This window comes from Antechinus flavipes, chromosome 2 (assembly GCF_016432865.1).
Source record: "Antechinus flavipes isolate AdamAnt ecotype Samford, QLD, Australia chromosome 2, AdamAnt_v2, whole genome shotgun sequence".
Taxonomy (NCBI): Eukaryota; Metazoa; Chordata; class Mammalia; order Dasyuromorphia; family Dasyuridae; genus Antechinus; species Antechinus flavipes.
The window spans coordinates 642033275-642054359 of record NC_067399.1 but is presented as its reverse complement, the minus strand read 5'-3'; the positions used below and the strand labels follow the sequence as shown (position 1 = coordinate 642054359).

The 21085-nt window shown below is 47.0% G+C and overlaps 1 protein-coding gene across 1 annotated transcript in view; it reads right to left on the bottom strand.

Moving 5' to 3' along the window:
- STRA6 (signaling receptor and transporter of retinol STRA6) overlaps nt 1–21085 on the bottom strand; it is a 54220-nt gene that overhangs the window by 20834 nt on the left and 12301 nt on the right. Inside the window, exons 2-6 of the mRNA XM_051982261.1 lie at nt 18025–18091; nt 16928–17013; nt 16155–16264; nt 8092–8258; nt 5255–5377 (exon numbers count right to left, since the gene is read on the bottom strand). Coding sequence (XP_051838221.1) covers nt 5255–5377; nt 8092–8258; nt 16155–16264; nt 16928–17013; nt 18025–18091 — 553 coding nt within the window. The remainder of the gene's footprint in view (nt 1–5254; nt 5378–8091; nt 8259–16154; nt 16265–16927; nt 17014–18024; nt 18092–21085) is intronic.

The following is a 21085-nucleotide window of genomic DNA, read 5'->3' as shown; positions in this document are numbered from 1 at the left end:
CTAGAGGTAATGATATGAACCTTTGCAAATCTAAAAGAGCTACATCCCAAGCTCGGTTCTTATGATGAGATGGTAGATAAAGGACCAACCTTGGACCCAGGAACCAGGACCTGGACCTGGACAAAGAATATATATGGGAAAAGGAGCAGGTCACTTGCCCCCTGGTGCCCCCGGCAAACCTTTAAAACTATAAATTACAGGGGGATTATCTATCTTTATGAATGGAGAGGTTTTTCTATTCTGGGAGTTCCAAATATAGTAGGTCTGGACCTAAACTCCTATCATTATCATGGGCATTCAAAAGAAAGTTATTTATTATGATAAAGAATTCATTTGATCATATCATTTGTTCCCACTCCCATTCAATTATGCCCAAGGTAAATATTTGTTTAGCTTTTAAAGACCTTCATCCCTGGTGCCTTTGTATTTTTCCAGTCTTTTTACACCTTATTCCCCTTCACAAACTCTATGAATCTACGACACTGGCCTCTGCTGATCCCATTTCCTGAATTGGAGTATTTCCACAGACTGTCCCTAAAAGCTGAAACTTCCTCCCTCCTCAGCCCTACCTCCTGGCTACCCTGACTTGCTCTGAGTCTCAGATAAAATCCCATCTTCTCCAAGAAGCCTTTCTCAGGTCTCCTTATTCTTTGTACCTGCTCCGTAAAGGTTCCCCCCGATTTATCCTGTTTATATCTTGTTTATATATAGTTATCTGCATGCTCCCTCCCCAACTGAGTTTTCATGAGGACGGGGACTGCCTTTATTTTGTATCCTCACAATTTAGTAGTGCCTTCCACATAGTAGGTCCTTAATTGATTGTACTATATTGATTAATTGATTTGGTCAAGTTTCATTCATTCATTGAAAATATAGCAGTCTTCATCTTTTATCTAAAAAGATAAAAGAACAGTTTTTTAAAATTCATAGCAAACAAGGTATTTTTATGGCTAATCCCTAGATATCATCTGCTCCTTCCCCCGCCTTTATGCCGAGATTCTGCTCAAACTGGGCGAGTCCGTGTATACATGAGTGCACGTGTTTCTCTTTTGCAAAGGGAAACTTTTAGGACAGCCCACCCCAGCCCACAGCTTACACTTTCAGAGCTCCGGTGGCCAGAGTTCTTCCCAGTATCTATCTTTATCAAGTCCTGCTGCTTCTGCTATTCACCACCCCCTTCCTGCCATGAGCTGAAGGCTGAGGCTGCTCCCTGAAGGTGAGTCAGCCTCCTGTGGGAGTCCACATCTAGCCGCAGGACTCAGTAGCCAGGGCAGGGCGTTAGGCAATGGGGTCATTCTGGGTCTCCTGCTCTTGGCATGGAAAATCTCCACCGAGGCCGGGCAAGAACCCCAGGCTAAGAGGATTTGGCAAAATCCCATTCAGAACTTTTTGCTGTTGGGAGACGTGCCTGGGGCTCACAGGGTGGGTCCCCTACTTTGTCTGGCCTGGTCCTTTGTCCCCCAAATCAGAAACAAACACATGAGATTATATCGCATTGCCATAGCAACCCTGCATGCTCCTCCATCCCCTAAATCCCTTATTCCCATAGTTCAGGGTCAGCTCTTGTAATACAGGCCTTGGAAACCTAATCCTCTTGCACTAAGGGGTTTATATAAGTGGGGATTTTCTATCCCCTCTGGATCAGGAAGGGAAGTAAGTGAAGAAAAGGAAGAGAAAGGAGTCCTTATATTCTCTCCAAAGCAGAAATAATAAAAAGAACTCCCAATAAAGAGCCCTAGAGAGATAAGTAATGGCTCTTCCCACCTTCACACAGCTCAGAATTCTTGAGAAAGGTAGTACTACCTGACCCAGGTCACAGAGGACTACAGCCTCCCTCCAGTCCCAATCTTAGACTCATCCTCTGCTCTCTGTGCTCACCCATTCCCCTTCTCCACATCTCAGCAGCATCCAGGCCTGTCCATCCCATCTCCAGGTACCCATCCTTTCTTCTCTGCTCACAATCACCACCCTGTTTAGACCCTCATCATCTGAATCCTAGCCCAGGGCTTCTTAAACTTTTTCCATTTATGACCTCTTTTTGTCCAAAAAATTTTACCCGACCCCAAGTATGCAAAATAGGTATAGAAATTAAATATTTATTAATAATAAATCATAATTTTGCAATCCCACCTTCAGTTATGAGACCCCATGTGGGGTCACAAACCACAGTTTAAGAAGCTAAGTCCAAACTAATGCAAGAGACTCCAAATTGATCTTCCCTGAACCCGATTTTTCTCCTCTCCAACCCATCTTCCACAAAGATGCCTAATTTCAGGGAATATAGCATAAATCTGATCTTGTTATCCCCCTATTCAAGATCTCCCAACTGCCTCCAGTACAAAATACAAACTCATCTATTTAGCATTTAAAGCCCTCCAGCCTCTGGTTCCAAGTATCCTTCTAGGTTAATTATATGCCATTCTTCTTTATAGAAACTCCTTGAGGACAGGGACTACTTCATTTTCATCTTTATCTCTAGCATCTAGTACATTATCTGGCTAACAGTGTTGTTTAGTTATTTCAGTCATGTGCAACTCCTCAGGACCCCAGTTGGGGTTTTCTTGGCAGAAATATTTGAAGTGGCTGTCCATTTCCTTCTCCAACTCATTTTACAGATGAGGAAACTGAGGCAAACAGAATTAAGTGGCTTTGCCAGGGTCACCTAATTAGAAAGTGTCTGAGTCTGCTATTTCAGCAATATCCCAGGAGGGCTGGGAGTTACTTTTCCTCTCCTGAACAATATAAAACTGAGCAGACACTTCTGCTGGCTTCTTTGGATATACTGACATTAAGAGGTTGGAATGAGGATGAGAAATCAGCTTAGGAGACAGAGAAGGATCTGTAAGGTGGGAAAACCAAGCCCACGGAATGTGGAAGGATAGATAAGGTTGGAGAACTAAGCCCATGGGATGTGAAGGATTTTCAAGGTTGGAGAACTAAGCCCATGGGATGTCAAAGAATCAGTAAGGCCGGAGAACCAAGCCCATAGGACATCAAAGGCTCTGTAAGGTTGAAAAACTAAGTCCATGGGATGTGGAAGAATCTATAACATTGGAAAACCAAGCCTATGGGATGTGGAAGGATCTATAAGATTAGAGATCCAAGCCATGGAATGTGGAAGGATCTATAAGATTAGAGAACCAAGCCGTGGGATGTGAAAGGATCTATAAGATTAGAGAACCAAGCTGTGGGATGTGGAAGGATCTATAAGATTAGAGATCCAAGCCATGGGATGTGGAAGGATCTATAAGATTAGAGAACCAAGCCGTGGGATGTGAAAGGATATATAAGATTAGAGATCCAAGTCGTGGGATGTGGAAGGATCTATAAGATTAGAGAACCAAGCCGTGGGATGTGAAAGGATATATAAGATTAGAGAACCAAGCCATGGGATGTGGAAGGATCTATAAGATTAGAGAATCAAGTCATGGGATGTGGAAGGATCTATGATTAGAGAACCAAACTGTGGGATGCAGAAGGATCTATAAGGTTGGAAAACCAATCCCATGGGATTTGGAAGAGTCTGTGAGGTTAGAGAACCCAGCCCATGGGATATCTCTGAAGCCACAGAAGGAAAAGATAGGAGGAAGGGCAGAGACAAAGTATCAACGGCTGCTGCTGCAGAATAGGGAGAAATCCTTTGGATTTAGTGATTGGGTCATTAGGGAGCTTGAAGGTAGCAATTAAGAGCTGCCTAAGCGTAATTACAAGAGTATGAAGGGAAAACAGAGAGTGAGAGATTGGAGACATCTTCTATCAACAGCTTTTACAAGAAATCCGACAGTGACAGGCAGGAGGGGGATGAGTTTGTAATCGAATGGGGCAGAAGGAGCAAGGAAAGGACTTTTTAGGGACTTATGGAGGTCTGAGAATTCTTGTGGACAAATGGAAAAGATCAAGTGGTGAGGGAGAGATTGAAGATGAAGGGGAGAGTAAGGATGCTGGCTAGCAAGTTCTTGGAGTGAGAGGGCAGAATAAACATGGGGCAAAGACCGAGGATCCTTCTTATCTGGAGGGAAGGCGGAGAGGACGGGCAGGAGAACTGAGGGGTCTCCTGCTGGGTGACCTTGATCCCAAGTTTGAGGAGGGAAGGGGAACACGGTCATCCTCTGGGAGTTTGGGGGTGGGGAGGAGAGGAGAAAAGCGTTTGGAATTGCATCTGCGGGGAGCGAGATGGGAATCGATGAGGGAAAATAGAAGGATTATGGAGCAGCAGGAAGGCCCAGCTGAGGTCACGATGAATGGGGAGTGAGGGGGATCAGCCAGTTATGTGACTCCCCCAGCAGCTCTGGGGAGGGGTGGAGAAGTAATGGTGGGAGCTCCCCAAGGATGAGAGGTCACAGGTCAGGGAGAGAGCCCCCCATAAACGAGGGACCCCAGGACAGAGACGGGGGCACCAAAGTGCCGGTCGTGGAACACACCGAGGCTGGGGACGGCTGAGCCATTCATGCCATAGAACTGAGCTGTAGGGATGGCAGCCGTCGTTTAAAAAAGAGAGGAGTGACTTAGGGCTACTCAAAGCATCTGGGTACCCACAGGGCAGCGGTGTCATGGGTGGATGTCTCATCGCCATGGGCTCGAGTGTGCCCTTAGATGCCCACTGGCCCTGTGACCTAGCCTCCGTTTGCCTCAGTTTCTGTAAAATGGGGATAACAATGTCCCCATCCCCAGTGTTGTGGGGAGCATCAGGGATCAGGTTGTTGTTGGGGCAATCAGCGTTAACTGACTTGCCCAGGGCCACGCAGCTAGGAGTGAGGCGGGATGTGAATCCAGGCCCTCCTGACCCCAAGCTGGCCCAGAGATAAGGGAGATGCCAGGAGAAAGTGGAGCTGGGGCAGCCTCCTCATTTAAATCCCATTCACTCCCATTTCGTGGCCTCATCTCCATGATTTCAGGGTCCTCTTCGAGAACAGAGGACAAACCACCACCAAAGGGCAGCCGTTATTTCTGATGGCTCGCTGACTTTTGTGGGTTGTCATTTAAAAAAAAGCTAGCAGAGTGCCTGACTATGCAGTCGGTGCTTAATAGATGCTTGCTACTATTGGTTGGCTGTCATGGGAAGCTCACGGATCTGAGAGTCGGAGGGGTTGGAATCTGTGGTTTCCCATCCCCATGATCCCATCCTCCCTCCCAGGGGCGGGGGGGGGGGCACAGAAACGTGGCTCGGGAGTTACCCCCCCCCAGCTCAGCCCTCCCCCGCCTCCCCCCCAGCCGCCTGGAAGGGCACAGGGGCAGTATTAACCCCCCCCATTACCTCTGCGCCGGTCGCCATCTTTCCAGTCCAGCTTCTTAGGAGCTGCGCCGGATACCAACAGCTCAGGAACACGAGGCCGGCAAGGAGAGGCAAGGAGGCCAGCAGGGAGTAGTACCTGTAGATCTGGCAGACCCGCGGCTCCCTGAGTCACCTCCAAGCCTCCCCCCTCCCCTGGAGCCCTCAGCCCCCCCTCCTTCCCTCCCCTCCTCCTCTCCCTCTTCCCCCTCCTCCTTTCCTTCCTCTCCCTCCTCTCCCTCCTCCCAGGAAGACTAGTAATTAGGCCCCGCTTCCTATGTCTGTCCTCCCCCTGGAGTCTCCAACTGGCCTCCACAGACATAAAGGGGAGAGAGATGGGAAGAAGGGAAGCTGGAGAGAGGGAGACAGGTCCGGCCGTGGGGCAACAGAAAAGGCTCGGGGCTTAAGGGTCAGAAAATCCTCAAGAACTGAGTGACTCTGAGCATCCGGGGCCCCCGGGGCTCGGCTTAATCATCTACAGAATGGGGACAAGAGGAACCAGTACCATAGAAACAGGAGCTATGGTGGGGAGGTGTGTGAGTAATTTACTTATTTATTTATCCACACACATCTCACCATCAGAACTCGTGTGTATATATATGCATGTACGTGCAGGGAGTGCTCCCAAACCTTAGCAGGGGTCCTCACACTACGGCCGGGCCAGATGCGGCAGCTGAGGACGTTTACCCCCCTCCCCCAGGGCTGTGAAGTTTCTTTGTTAAAGGCCCACAAAGCAAAGTTTTAGCTTTTACTATAGTCCGGCCCTCCAGCAGTCTGAGGGACAGCGAACTGGCCCCTATTTAAAAAGCTTGAGGACCCCTGCCTTAGGGCAATGCGGTGATCACAGTTATTCAATAAATCGATTTATCAATTATCAGTATTTACCAGGACCTACGAGGGGCCGAACACGAGCCGAGCGCTATTTAAAGGCCGTTAAACCAAAGCTGGGGCAGGATTGGGGGCACCCTGCATACATTTATGATGACAGCCTGGGTTTCAAACAGGGTTTTTTCAATTAAAAAAACGTCACCGGAAGAAGAGAGGAATGAGCTGATTTGTGTAAGAGTGAGCTGCCAACTTTTACTCAGTCAGGCTCCTTAAGGAGCCCCAGTGACTCCTCACTGTTTTCAGGACGATTCTCTGGCTGTGCTCCCCTTCCCGAGCCCACCCCCAGCCAGAACCACGCTTCCCTCCCAGCTGGGCCTTCCATCTGTTGTTCAGCCCACTTCGGCCCGCACCGAGTGCAATCCCTCCCCTCCCTCTCCCGGCCTCCCCAGTTTCCAAGGCCAGGTCATGTCCTTCCTCCTCCAGGGAGCCTTCCCTGACCTCTCCTGTCCATAGTAACAGCCCCTTTCTTTGAATCTTCACTCCCCTTGGAGGCTGATGTTTGTGCCCCAGAACTCCTGTACTCCTCATCTTCCCAAGGTTCCTTAAGGGCAGGACATTTCTTCCTCCTCTTCCCTTCCCTCTCTCCCCCTCCTCCTTTTCTTTCTCCATCCTCCTCCTTCCCCTCCTCTTCCCCCACCCCTTCTCTTCCTCCTTGTCCCCATTCTCTTCCTCCTTTTCCTCTTTTTCCTTTTTTGACTTCTCCTTTTCTTCTCCCTTCTCCTTCCCCTCCTCCTCTTCCCCATCCTCTTCTCTTCCTCTTCTCCCCACCCCCTTCCTTTCTTTCTCCTTTCTCCTCCTTTCCCCCTCCTTTCTCTTCCTCCTTCTCCTTCCCCTCTCCCCTCTTCCTCCTTCTTCCCATTCCTCCTCTCCTTTTCTTTCTCTCTTCTCCTTCCTCCTCTCTTTGTCTCCTTCCTCCTCACCCTTCCTCCTCCTCTTCCTCTTGCCTCCTTTTCCCTTCTTTCCCTCTTCCTCTTCACCCTCTACCTCTTCCCTTCTCTTCTCCTCCTCCATCTGTCTCTCCCACAGCAGAGAGAGCTGGACACAGAGATGAATCAATATCGCAGTAAAGGGAGCCATTACCCCCGGGGACCCAGGCTAGAGCCCCCAGCCCCAAAGCTCCATTGCACTGTACCTCTCCTTTCCAGGGCTTTAAAAAGACTTACCAGCATTCTCCTCCTAACAATGCTGTAGAAGTGTCCGACCCAAATATTATCACCCTGTTTTAGAGACCAGGGAATTGAGGCTCAGAGATGGCCAGTGGGCTGCCCAGGGTTGCACGAGTAGTTAGTGCAGGCCTGTGATGTACCTGGAGGGGTCCCAGGATTACTTACACTCCAAGGGCCATGGGATCTTGGACTTTAGGAGGAAGGAACATTTGTTCTATGTGCTTTTTATGTTGTTAGCATATCTCATTTGATTCTTACAACAACTCTAGATATAAGTGCTGTTAATATCTCTATTTCCAATTGAAACCGAGGTAAGCAGATTGAGTGGATTAAATAACTTCCAAAGCTTAAAATTGCATTAAGATTTTTGGGACAGTGTACATACCAATGAATTTATGAGACTGTATTTGAACCCAGTGCTGTACCGTCGAGCCCCCCAATTCCTTCAAGGATCTTGGGGACCATCTAGTTCAGCCCCCTTTTCTTGTAGCTTGTAGCCAATATAAGTAAAGGGGAGGAGGAGGAGGAAGAGGATGAGGAGGAAGAAGAGGGGGAGGAAAAGAAGAGGAGGAGGAAGAAGAGGAGGAAGACAAAGAAGAGGAGGAGGAGGAAGAAGAGAAAGACAAAGAAGAGGAGGAGGAGGAGGAGGAGGATTAGAACCCCAGGCTTTGTGATTCCAACCAAAAGCCTGGCCTTTCAGATCCTTCCATGTCCTTGCAAGTAGCATGATCTCTGCTAGGGCAGTTCCCAAATAAAGCAGGTCTTTACCTTGTTGGTCTGAGGACACTCCACTTTATACCATATCTGGACCCCACAGTGGGCCCAGGAGAGTAAGCAGCCCAGGATGTATCCGGCTTGGTGTCTGACTGTGGCGCAGGCCATCAGCGGGTAGTAGAGGGCCGGGTAGTAGAGCAAGCCTAAGGTTTTCAAGTAACCTGGAGAAAACAGACGGGGTGGGGGGGAGGCGACAAGAAACGTAGGTGAGAAGTCCCACCACAATTACTCATTTTCTCGTAAGGGTCCTAGCAAGGCTGAACAAAGCTACCCTGCCCAGGGAGAGACTCTCGAACCCATATCCTTGGCCTGCAGGGAAAGGAACTTGTGGGAAGGAAGGGTCCTTGTGCCTTCAGCCCCCAACCTCCTAAATCCTACTTCGGGCTTCCACTCTTTCCCATGTCTGGACCATCACCCCTCCCCCTGCTTCTCGCATCCATCAACCTGCCCGCCATTACTCCCACATCGCCGCCTCCCCTGGACCCTTCCTTCTTGCTGAATTCTTTCAGGATCCTGAGCCAACCATCTCATTCCATACTTGGTAACATATTGCCTCCAGTCCGTCTCCTGTGTGTGATCCCTGGCTCCCCGACCATGTTGGGAGGTGGGGAGAGCTCCAAGCAGAGAGACCAAGAACTCTCCCCTAGTTTCCTCCATGTAGCCCCTGCCTTTGACTGGCCCCTCCTGGCTGACTGCAGAGTTAGTCAGGGAGAAGCAACTGGGTAACACAGAATAGTGGGTAATGAAGAAATCAATTCTATTTGGCTCCCAGCTGCACTGAGGGATTGTGGGAGAAGGGACTGAAACAAGCCGAGCTCCCCTGAAGTTAGTTGGCAAATAGTAAGAGGAAGCCGACAATGAACAGGGTCCGCTCCCCTTGAGGCTTCCAGAACTTCTCTGGTATATGCGAGGGACTATCAGCCTCATTTCAAAAACAGGGAAACCAAGGCTCCCAGAAGTGAAATTACTTGCTTAAGTTCATGCTGTGAGCTCTGAAGTTAGTGTTTTGATTTAGTGAAGCAAGAATGTGAACTGGGCTTGTGTGCCTTCTGCCCCAGATGGCAGCCTCCTTCTGCCCGAAAAGGGGCCCAAAGCTGCAAGCCAAACCTCACCTCCAATATGTCACCTCCCTCCAGGAAGGTCCCTGGGTCTTTAGCAGAGCCCTTACCCCGTGGGATAATCACATGTGTTATGGGCCAGAACTCTGTACTTAGAACAAAGATTCTTACTTTCGGCGGAACTGATAAATACAATGGTTGTCTAGTTTAGCATGGTGCTTAATAGTTCTCTAAGTTCAGTATGATTGATTTACTCTTACAACAAATAATGGTTTCCTAGTGATATGATTGGTTTATACTCAAAATAGAGCATATAGAGCTGCGACAAACTCAGTCAGAGCCAGAAACAGACTCAGAAGGGCCAGACAGACTCGGAAGGGACCCTCATTCATTCCCTCATCCACCTTTGTGGTAGAAGCACAAGGCCTCGGAGACAGAGAGATCCATTCCATCTCACACCACTGTGGTGGCTGGCCTGTCCTCCTTCACTTCCTCCACTGAGACCAAGGCAGGTTTGAAAGGCTCTCCAGAAAGCTGGCCTGGGCCCCAAGCAAGGAAACTAGAATGTGAAGGAGATAACAAAGGATTTGGACTTTAACACCTGGCTGTTCTTGTGGTGATTACTGAACTGAAATGAAGGCTGCTCCCAAGACCTCCAGAAAACCAAACAAGGACACTATATTTGGCGCCCGAATAGGGACTAAGGATTTACAATCAGAGTTCAGACTGACACATCCTGATTTCAGTGGAAAAGTCTCCGTGACCCAGAAATTAGAGTAAGTACAAAAATAGACAAGAAGGAAACTTTGTTAAGGGCTAAAGTAGTGTTTCAGCTGAAATGGGACAGATGTTTGAAAAGGAGCCATTTCCACCTCAAGGAAAATGTGTAGAGAGCATGGTTAAACTAATAAAAAACCAAGGTTTAATTGTCACTTGGACGCAGATCATTGAGCCCTTCAAAATATTAAAATACACATCTCCTTGGCTCTCTAAGGAAAAAGAATTAGATCCAGACGAGTGGACATTAGTAGAAGAGCAACTATGTGAATGCTATAATGATAATGGTACTGATTCAATCCCTAAAGAAACACTCTATACATATAACTTATTACAATTGGCTTTAGGAAATTATATAAGTATTAGAATAAGGAAAAAGAAGAAAGTGCAGGAGGGGGAGGATACTGACAAACTAGATGAAAAGCATAAAGAATTAGACAAGAATGGAGGTAAGTACAAGTGTGATGAAATTAAGGAGTGTGGTGCTTCATAGCAGGAACCATTAGGGCATTCTCCATCCCCTGACCTACTCTCTTCAATTAACCCTTCATGATGAGGAAGGAGGGGGAGGAGCAGTGACACCATCAGCACTACCTATGAAGCAGCCTATGACAGGATTACAAAAGGCACTAGTTAAAGCTAAAGAAGAAGGATCAGAAATATTCTGATTTAATAAATGCATACCCTGTTATTGAAGAATTTGACTCTTCAGGTCAACAAAGGAGAAGATACACTTTCTTTTGATCTGTAAATTATCAAAGATTTTCCAAAAGAGTTATACTCTTTATGGGGCTATATCATCTTATGTTAAGATGGTATTAGAGAATTTGGTTTATGAAATTCTAATCCCTAGTGACTGGAAATCTATAGCAAGGACATGTTTAGAACCTAGACAAAACTTGTAGCTTTTGTCTGGCTCCACCTGGCTGACTGCAGCTAGCTGGTATAGGTCAGTATGCAGACACTTCAGTACAGATTAATTACCCTTTGATAGCATATGAGCAAATTGCTGCTGCTGCTATAAAAGCATGGAGCTCCCTCCCAGGAAAGCAAGATCGAGAGGAAGCCTTCACAAAAACAGAGCAAGGTCCAAATGAACCCTTTGCTGATTTTGTGGGACATCTCCAGACTGTCACAAGAACTACTGATGAAAATGCAGCTACAGGAATAATGATCAAACAACTTGTTAGACAACATGCTAATGAGGTTTGCAAAATAATTATTCTGGGACTATACAAGTATGTTCCTTTAGAGGAGGTCATATGACGCTGTGCCACAATGGGCACAAATGCTTATTATACCCAGGCTGTGATGCAGAACATGGGAAGACAGGGTCCCTGTTGGCAAGGGGCTTCCAGAGAGACTTATCAATGTTTTCAGTGTGGTAAAGTAGGGCATCTGAAAGCTCAATGTAGACATAGAGATAAAGTGAGAAAACAGGGTGGGAGAACAAGACCCAAACCCCGTTTCAAAATTCAACAGAGGCTTCCATTGGGCCTCAGAATGTAGATTGACCCAGGGAAATGAGAGATGATATCCAGCTCCAAGATTTCAAACAAAAAACAGGTGGGGCATGATGGCAGCCGAATTCATACCTAGAGAATCTTTAGAAGTTCAAGATTCTGATATGATCAATCAGCTGAAAAGCAATCAGATGGCAGAAATGGATTACAATTGGGGAAAACACAGGCTTTTTAACCCGATAGAGGGGCAGTGTCCAATGTTCATCTGACACTGAAAGAGCATGACTGATAATGAGACTATTGCAGAACTTCAAAACCGGCAGGAATCACTGGATTCCTTGAGATGAAAAATTGTTGATAAGACTGTTACAGAACTTCAAAAACAGTAGGAATCAATGGATTCCTTGAGACATAATAAAACTGTTATAGAACTTCAAAACCCGCAGGAATCATTGGATTCCCTGAGATGAAAAATCGTTGATAAAACTATTGCAGGACTTCAAAACTTGCGGGCATCAGAAGATTCTCTGACACATTAAGTAATGGACAATAGATTGGTTTGGACTATTCTAGGACTTACAGATATGTATAATTTCTAATGTTGATTCATGTTGTTTGTTACATCATTACTAGCCTGTGTTACTATGTGTAATACCTCCCATGTTGATGGATTTATATATACCTGTTTCAAGTAAGACCCTTTAGAAACCCACTAATCTGATTTTATTCCCCATTTTCCTTTGGTATTTTTATCTCCCTTCCTGAGATGTCAGCAAGGATGCGATCACCTCCTTTTTTGGTGTTCTCAGCCTCTTTTCTGAAAAGTCAGAAAGGGCATGATCACTTTCTTTTTGGGCTTCTCACCTCCTTGAGAAGTCAGGGAGGGCGTGACCACCTGTGTTCTAAAACAAAGCAGGAGGTGTTATGGGCCAGAACTCTGTATTTAGAACAAGGATTCTTGCAAGGTGCTAATTCAGTGAAAGGCTGATCCCAAGACCTCACATACCTGACTAGCTGAGCTCAGGATGGTATGTAAGTCTTCAATAGTCTGAGATGCCCATTCAGCAACACATTTCTCTCTGCAATCCTCAGCACCTATTTTCCCTTGGCTTTTCCCCAATGCATATCATGCCATAGTCCCCCGTTTGGGATGGCTTCTGGGATCCTCTCTGTCTGCATGCCCTTCAAGGACCAGCTCAGGCCCCTCAACTACACAATCTCCCAGACAGAAGGAGATTAAGACGTAAGTGTCCAATCTGCCCAACTCTGCACAGAAATCTCTCTTTGAGCATCCTCAAGGAAGGGGAACCCCCTACTTTGTAAGGCAGCTGGACCATCCTACTTGCTACTTCTACTCCACAACTTGGATAAGCTGGAGAAGAACTCCAGCTGGCTAACACCATCCTATACCATGGCACAACTGGACAGGTACTCCAGCTGGCTAACACCATCCTACAACAGGGCACAACTGAACACTACTCCAGCTGGCTAATACCATCCTACACCATGGTACAATTGTACAGGTACTCCAGCTGGCTAACACCATCCTACACCATGGTACAATTGTACAGGTACTCCAGCTGGCTAACACCATCCTACACCATGGTACAACTGTACAGGTACTCCAGCTGGCTAATACCATCCTACAACAGGGCACAACTGAACACTACTCCAGCTGGCTAACACCATCCTACACCATGGTACAATTGTACAGGTACTCCAGCTGGCTAACACCATCCTACACCATGGTACAACTGTACAGGTACTCCAGCTGGCTAACACCATCCTACAACAGGGCACAACTGGACACTACTCCAGCTGGCTAACACCATCCTACAACAGGGCACAACTGGACACTACTCCAGCTGGCTAACACCATCCTACAACAGGGCACAACTGGACACTACTCCAGGTGGCTAATACCATCCTACACCATGGTACACTTGTACAGGTACTCCAGCTGGCTAACACCATCCTACAACAGGGCACAACTGGACACTACTCCAGCTGGCTAACACCATCCTACAACATGGTACAACTGTACAGGTACTCCAGCTGGCTAACACCATCCTACAACAGGGTACAACTGTACAGGTACTCCAGCTGGCTCACACCATCCTACAACATGGTACAACTGTACAGGTACTCCAGCTGGCTCACACCATCCTACAACAGGGCACAACTGGATGGGTACTCCAGCTGGCTAACACCATCCTACAACAGGGCACAACTGTACGGGTACTCCAGCTGGCTAACACCATCATAGAACAGGGCACAACTAGATGGATACTCCAACTGGCTAATACCATCTTACACCGTGATACAACTGTACAGGTACTCCAGCTGGCTCACACCATCCTACAACAGGGCACAACTGGACGGGTACTCCAGCTGGCTCACACCATTCTACAATGACACAACTGGACGGGTACTCCAGCTGGCTAGCATCATGCTCCAGCATGGTACACTGGACAGGTACTCCAGATGAGCTCTGGACAGGAATGGGCAGAGAGAAGCCATCTCATGCATTTTCCATATCATGTGACTACTCCAGGAAGCTCCCTCTGACTACTCCATCCCTTTATGCTCATGAAATCATAGATATAAAACTGGATGGGGCTTTGTAAATCATTGAGTTCAATGCCTTCCTTTTACATATGAAGAAAACAGGCTCCTTGTGTTTACCTGATATAGCCAAGGTTACACAGCTAATAAAGGGCAAAAGCAAAGGCAGCTGGGGGAGAGTGGATAGAGTGCCGAGAGACAACCAGAGTTCAAATCTAGTCTTAGAAAATTGCTGTGTGACCCTGAGCATGTTATTTTACCCTGTTAGCCTCAGTTTCCTCATCTTTAAAATAGGCAGGAGAAGGAAATGAGAAGCCCCCTCCAGTATCTTTACCAAGAAACCCACAAATGGGGTCACAAAGTGTCATCCATGACTGAAATGATTGAACAATAATAAAATCAGATTCTCTGACCCCAAACCCATCTGCAGTCTACAATCTAACATTCACTGATATTCCCCAGGTATCTGAGTCAGCAGATACCTTTTTCTTTACCACCAAGCACGTAGCTGGGAAGGACTCACTAAATGCTTGTGAGTTGGTTAATGACTTTCCCCCCGGCCTGCAGTCTTTCAAACTCAGCTCTCCAGGAGACTGACATTTATGATTATAGCTCTCCTAAATAGAGGTGAGATATCTTACCCCTATTCTAGGAATTTCTTACACATTCCCCTCCTATCCCTTTCCTGGACACATCTTACTACCTTCCTCTAGCCTGAAATGGACTATTTATAAAAGGCCAGAGGCCAGAAAAATGATTCCATGTGTTGGTATTCACTCAGTGTCCCTGGATCATAGATCTGGAAAGGCAGGTTTGCATCATCCAAATTGTTATTGGCTAATCACCAAATCTGATCAGCTACTTGTAGGCTGAACAAGACAAACCTGGCTTTCTAGTTCATTGACCACTCTTGCCTAATTGCTGGCTTTACCAGTGTCTTCTGGTTCCCATTTGAGACATTTAATCAAGGCTCCACCAGTTCCTCATTTATTTATTTTTCATGGGAAAAAAATCACTAGAAATGTAATACCTTAATTCATCCTGCTCCAGGGAAGCCTGGAGAGGCAGCTTATGCTAGAGAGGCAACGTTGCCTACTCCTAGCACTCTGGTGAGTGACATGGAGGAGTTGACAGCAAAAGTCTGGAGAAGGAATTCAAAGCATCAAGGGAGGAGTGACTAAGTGTAACACTTCCTCACCTTTCCCCAGAATTTTGTTTAAAAGAGAGTGCTTTAAAAAAGGATAATACAGGATAACTTAGAGGCAACCAGATAGCCAATGGACCTGGAATCATAAAAATTAGCGTCTGAATTCTGGCTCGGAGAGTTACTAGATATGTGACTTTCCTCCAGATGTCTCATACTCAGTTTTCTCATTTGTAAAATGGGATGATAATAGCATTTCCCTCATAGGGATGTTGTAAGTAGCATCTATCTATCTACCTTTCTAGTTCTCCATTTACTTACCTATATCCAACATTTATAATGTTATAATAATAAATAATAAATTTAATAGCTAGTATTTACATAGCATTTTAAGTTTTCAAATAACTTTATAAATAAACATGTATATATAATATATATTTCATTAACATATAATGCATTATATTCCATATAATATCATTAGCTCTATATAATAGCATAGCTATTATCAATATGTAAGTTATTTTCAACATTATAAACATCAGCGATTATTACCGTTATTCTAACGCTAAACCCAAAGAGGGTAGAAAGTATTAATGGTGAGATTTCAGACACTGTAACAGGTAAATAGGGAACTATTTTTTGGCAAGGAGGCCTTCTCCAAGCATCTCACATCATCTCCTACAAGCAGAGCCTTCTTTCCCATTATAGGTAGGTCCCTCTGTGTTTTACCTTCCCTAATCCTACTGGCACAGGATGGTCATCCCTGAAGTGACCCCTAGTACAAAGTCACCCTGTATAAAGTGCCCTCATCAGGGAAGGTGCTGTGTTCTACAAGCAAAGCAGATTTGAAGAAGTTAGAGAATCCACCCCAAGTGTTCAAATGGACTATTTGTGCCCAAGCTGGGGCAGTACATTCCAAGACTGTTCAGTCAAGTGCACTGTAGCTTAACTCTAACATAGGGATGTCATTCATATACATATATATAAATATATACATATAAAATATACATATACATAATACACAAACACACAGAGTATTGCCTTGACTACCTGGGAAAAAGTCTTCATCCAAACCCAGCATGTAGAGGTTCGTGAGGAGGATCCCAAACACAACCACGGGCACCAGCCGGCCACTTTCTGTTGCCAAGAAATCCACAGGACTGCAGCCAAATGGATGACATACATGGGATGGGGTTGGGGGATAGGAGCAGGGATGAAGAGAAATATTAAATTAGATACAGGATGCTCACACCTTTCTTGTTATCTCCCCAGATTTCCACCACCCCCCTCTGGGACGGGGCTGTTTCTATCTAAAGCAACTGAGTCTGAGAGAGGTGAAGTCACATGCCCTGGAACACACAGCTAACTCCGGGTTGCTCTCCCCCCTCAGGGTTTTTAAACCTTGTAAGCGATTCTAGGAATTTCAAATGAATGTACCTGCGTCTGCAGGACCAAAGGATGCAGGCAAGTCTTCGACAGTCACAGATCCTTGTCTCCCTTCAAATTCCCCTAACTTTTGAGAGGTGCCCAATGGCAGTGAACTTTGAGCAATGCTCTGAATAACAGATCGTACTCATCAAATACTTTCTGATCCAATATCCCTGAAGACGGGTGATCTGTATTATCATTGTCATTTTATAGATTAAAAAATTGAGTCTTATTCAAGGTCACCCAAAAAGCAGCTAGCAGAGTGGGGATTTAACCCCTAGCCTTGGATCTTAAATCCAGGCCTTCTTCTGCTGGAGACTACATGATCTCTGGTCTTTGGTCCTGCAGGTTCAGATTCTTAGCTGTGTCCCTCCATCCCAGAGCTTTCTCTGTACCTTGGAAGTCCAAAGGTCCCATTCCAGCATTTCAGGCAGAGCTTCCGGCGTTTCACTAGCAGGGACAGCACCAAGACGGTGGCCAGCTGCAAGAGAGAGAGGCAAGTCCCCCCGGGGTGATTGCAAGCCCTGAATCCCAGTACTTCAGAGCTGCAAGAGAGCTTACTTAGACTTACTTGTACCGAACAGGAATCACCTGTGCAGTGTTTTGACAAGTAGTCATCCAGAGTAGACAAGAGACTCCTAAGATTGGTAACAATTCATGTGATATCAGTGGGGACAGAGTGAGTGAGTGAATGAATGAAAAAGCATTTATTTAGTGCTTACTGAATGCCACGTATCACACTAAGTAAGCACTGGGAATATACCCAGAAAGGCAAGAGTCTCTGTTCTCAAAAAACTCATATTTTAATAAAGAGAGATACCACATAAAAGAAGTAAGGAAGGGCAATCCTATACAAACCTTGAACTGTCCACTCCTGTCCCAGAAAACCAGGCCCTGATGCTAAAGTATTCAAGGACTCAGGACCCTACTGTGGGTTCTTTCCTCTTATCCCAGGAACTCTTTCCCTTCTCCTAGATCATCCCCCTTTAAGCCCAGTGTCGTTCCTCAAAATGGAGCCAGCCTAACATATAGGTCTAAACTTCATAGTTTAGCTTCATAGGGCCCCATCTAAAGGGAAGAGGATCCTGAGGGATGGAGAGGAGGAGGGAGTTGGGGGGAACGTAGCGTCTCTGTTCAGCCTTCTCCCTGCCACTCAGTGTAATGCTCCATCTCTGCCTCCCTCCTCACCTTCTCCCCTCGGATCTGTTTCCTTTCAGCCCAAGTTCCACCCGAGACCTCCCCCGCCTCTGAGCTGCTGATGTGTTCCCCCCCTACGCTTACACGTCTGCACAGATGGACAGACGCCACCTCCCCTAATGAATTATAGGCTCGAGAACAAAGACTGTTCCACTTCCCTGGGTCCCTCTGATGCCACAGGAGGTGATGGGGCAAGTGAGCGAGTGGAAGGCCCTCAGCACCCCCTCTGCAGGACTTCAGGCCCCATCCCGGGCCAGGGCAGGTTCTGGAGGGTCCCAGGCCCAGGAATACTCACCGACAGCGGGGCCAGGCAGGTGTGGTAAAGGCTGGGTGGGAAGCTGTGGTAGCAGGCTGGGATAATTCTGGAGACACAGCGAGAAAGAGAGAGACGCAGAGACGTGAGCAGAAGTCACCCAGCCCCAAGAACAAGAGACAAGTGCCTGCGGGCCACAATTCTGGGAACGCTTCCCGGACTCCCAGCCCCCTGCCACCTTCCTCTCTCACGGCTCCCAACATGCTCCAGCCCCGTGGGGTCCTTCACCCTCCCCAAGGGGGACAGAACGTCCGATCTGGGATCAGGGAATCTGGGTTCAAATTCTGCACCTGACACTGGGGGAAATCGCCTCCCCTCTACCAGGTCTCGGTTGGCTTGGAGGTTAAATGGAGGAATGGGCCTCCATGACCGCTACGATCCCTTCGGACTGTCAATCTACTTCCCATGATGCTACAAACAGAGCTATTGCGGGCTCTGCATTTTCCTCACGGCACTCCCCCAGTGTCCTCCCGTTCTAAAATCTGTCCCTTCTCAGGATCATCTCCTCCCAGAGCCTTCCCTGGGGTTCACACCCTTCTGCAGCCCCCAGAGTCTGACCGTCATTCTCACTCGGGACCTTACACCAGCGCGTCTCGCCCTTTGTGTGAGCCAGGGGACAGCTGACGATCAGCAGGCAAGAAATCAAGTTAATTAACTGGTTATTTATTAAATTTCTGCGACGTGCCAGGAACTACCGATACAAAGGCAAGAATGGAAGTTTCTCTGCCTCCAAAGAACTTATGTCTTCTGGCTTCAAGACCTACTTATAAAACTTTGAGTCACTTCCTTCCTCTCTGCCTCAGTTTCCTCATCTATAAAATCAGGTGGTCAGATGAGATAATTCTCTTAAGGCGGCTTCCAGATCCAAGGTTTTCTACATCACCAACTAGCCTGTGAGATCACACAGTGAGAGAATCTCTCTTCCTCTTCCTTTTCCTCCTCATCTCTGTAGACACAGAAGCTGCTCCGTAGAGTTGGCAGTTATAGCTCAATAGTCCTAGCTGGCAAAAATGACTCGGAAGAACAAGACCCGGGGTCCTTGGATGGGTTCCTAAATCCAACTATTTCTATAAAAGTGAAGGATTGGGGCAGAGGGGGCTCGAGAGGAACACAGCTTGAGAGAAAAGAGGAGGCCTTGGACTGGATGGGTCGATGGAGGAGAGAAGGCTGTAAGAGAGCCATCATCCATCACCTCCCATTCTTGCCCCAATTCTTAATTCCCCCACCCTCATCTGCCCTGGATCCCGGAGCACATTCACCAGGACATCTTCACATTGCGCTTGGGAAATTACAACGCAGAGGGCAGGGGAAGGCCTCCAGCAGCCTGGCCCCAGAGACGGAGAACATTGTGAGCCCATAACCGGGAACATCGGCACCTCATTGCCTGCAGCCAGAACCACCCCTTCCCCTCTCTCCCACAGGGGAATACTAGGGAGTGAGCGCTGACAAAGCAAGTCATCTGGCCCCCTCCTTTGGCAGGGATTTTAGGAGGGGATGGAAGGAGTTAGGAACTCCTTTTCTCCATAACCGGTGCTGTGATTTCTAAGGTTCCCAAGAAAGACCATCCGCCTACCTTGATGCTTACCAAACATATCCCTACAGATAGATTCTTTCCCCAATGTCCCCGCTGGCAAATGGATTCAAGGATCTCGGAGGTTCCTACCAGCTTGAACGTTGAAAAGTCTAGGATTTGAGACTTCCCAAGGGGGACTCTGGCACCCTCGGAGTCACAGCCCAGGGCCTGAGTCACAGTGAATGATGCCCAAACAACTCCTGAGAGCAGGTTTTGATAGGAAGGGGACTGTACAGACCAGGGAGGAGGCAGGAAGCAGGGGATGCCAGGAGTATGAAAGACAAACTTCATCACTTACAAAAGAATTATTTTTCTATGGTTTGTGCAGTGGAACTTCCCCCGTCTCATCTTCCTCAAGGACAGGGACTTGACCCTGGAGTGTCCCTTCGACCATAGGGTTTAGACCCCAAAGGGATTTGAGATGTCAAACCCCTCTCTCATTTTATACATGAGAAAATTGAGCCTCAGAAAGGCAGAGGTTTACTCGATAAGCAGAGCAGGACTGAAACCCGTTTTCTGATTCCAAATCCGGTATTTTTTCCTGCTATATTGCAGTGAATTGGTGACATCTCCCCATGTAGAGGGATCACTCCCATATCCTCCTGCATTTTACACCTTGTATCATCAAATGAGACATTTGTGAAGCACTCAGTGCAGCGCCTAGCACACAGTGGGTGCTTCATAAATGCTTGTTCTCTCCCTCCCCCACTATCCTTCACTGTATGGGCTCCGCTCACACACCAAACCAATGATTCCCCTTTGTCCTTGTCCCCCACCCCAGGCAGGTATCTACAGTCTGGACTTGAGATGCTCCTAACATTCCAGATGTGCCCGTAACAAATACTTTCATAGGCCTTTGGGGGACATCTGGTGCAATGGGGGGGGACTCGGGAAGTCTGGGTTCCACAGCTGTGAGCCTTGTTCTAACTCATTCTTGGGGCATAACCTTGGGCAAGATGCTTCCTGTCTTTGGGTCTCAGTCTTCTCAAGCGTGTTATGGGATAATAATAATAATCCCTGCCCTGATACTCTTGCAAAGATACTGTGAAGACCAAATGGCAGATGGGAAAATGCTTTAGAAAGCATAGAGCAATGTGCAAATGGAAGTTTTAATGTTTTCCTCATGATAAAATTCAGAGTAGATCAATCCAGAGAAGGACATTTCTCCACCATCTCATCACCTACAGAGTCAGCCAGCCCCGATACTCCCACAGTCAGTAGTTTTATAATTCCTTTCCAGCTAGCATTTTTGATTTCTGCTCTTCAGGGAGAGAGATACTCAGCAGAGAGGTCTCTCTAGGACTCCTGTCTGTCTGCAACCAGAGAAGCAGTGATCATGTAGGACTTAATATGGGATGACCAAGAACCGACTCTTAAAAGCATTTTTTTTCTCTTTTACATCTCTGAATCCTCCCAAGAGATCTTGAGGTTTATTAGCTAGATTTCTTTCTTAAGGACCAGGTCTTAAAC